The following is a 253-nucleotide window of genomic DNA, read 5'->3' as shown; positions in this document are numbered from 1 at the left end:
CAATGGCAGCCTCAGCCCAGCGCCAGCCCGTCGGTTCCCGGGGGCTTCCGTTCCCAGGGGGACGACCGAGGCTGGGGAGTGGCCAGGCCCCAGAAGACCTGTCCCTGCGGCCTGTGGCCTCTGCCACTGGCTGTGAACCCCAGGACCCCCGTGACCCCCCTTCTCCTTCTCTTCCAGCCTGCGTGGGACCAGATGGGTTCCCCAAATTCGTGAGTGGTTCTGCCCCCAGCCGGCCCCACCTCGCTCACCTCAG

The 253-nt window shown here is 68.8% G+C and overlaps 1 protein-coding gene across 1 annotated transcript in view; it reads left to right on the top strand.

Annotated features, from left to right (window-relative positions):
- The window catches only part of LOC102241494 (mucin-5B), a 43,601-nt gene that overhangs the window by 39,825 nt on the left and 3,523 nt on the right, over positions 1–253 (top strand). The window contains 1 exon segment of the mRNA XM_014533996.1: positions 178–209. Coding sequence (XP_014389482.1) covers positions 178–209 — 32 coding nt within the window.

The sequence above is a fragment of the Myotis brandtii genome, unplaced genomic scaffold, assembly GCF_000412655.1.
Source record: "Myotis brandtii unplaced genomic scaffold, ASM41265v1 scaffold1236, whole genome shotgun sequence".
NCBI classification, from domain to species: Eukaryota; Metazoa; Chordata; class Mammalia; order Chiroptera; family Vespertilionidae; genus Myotis; species Myotis brandtii.
The sequence above is the reverse complement of the archived record's forward strand: the minus strand, read 5'-3'. Positions and strand labels throughout refer to the sequence as shown.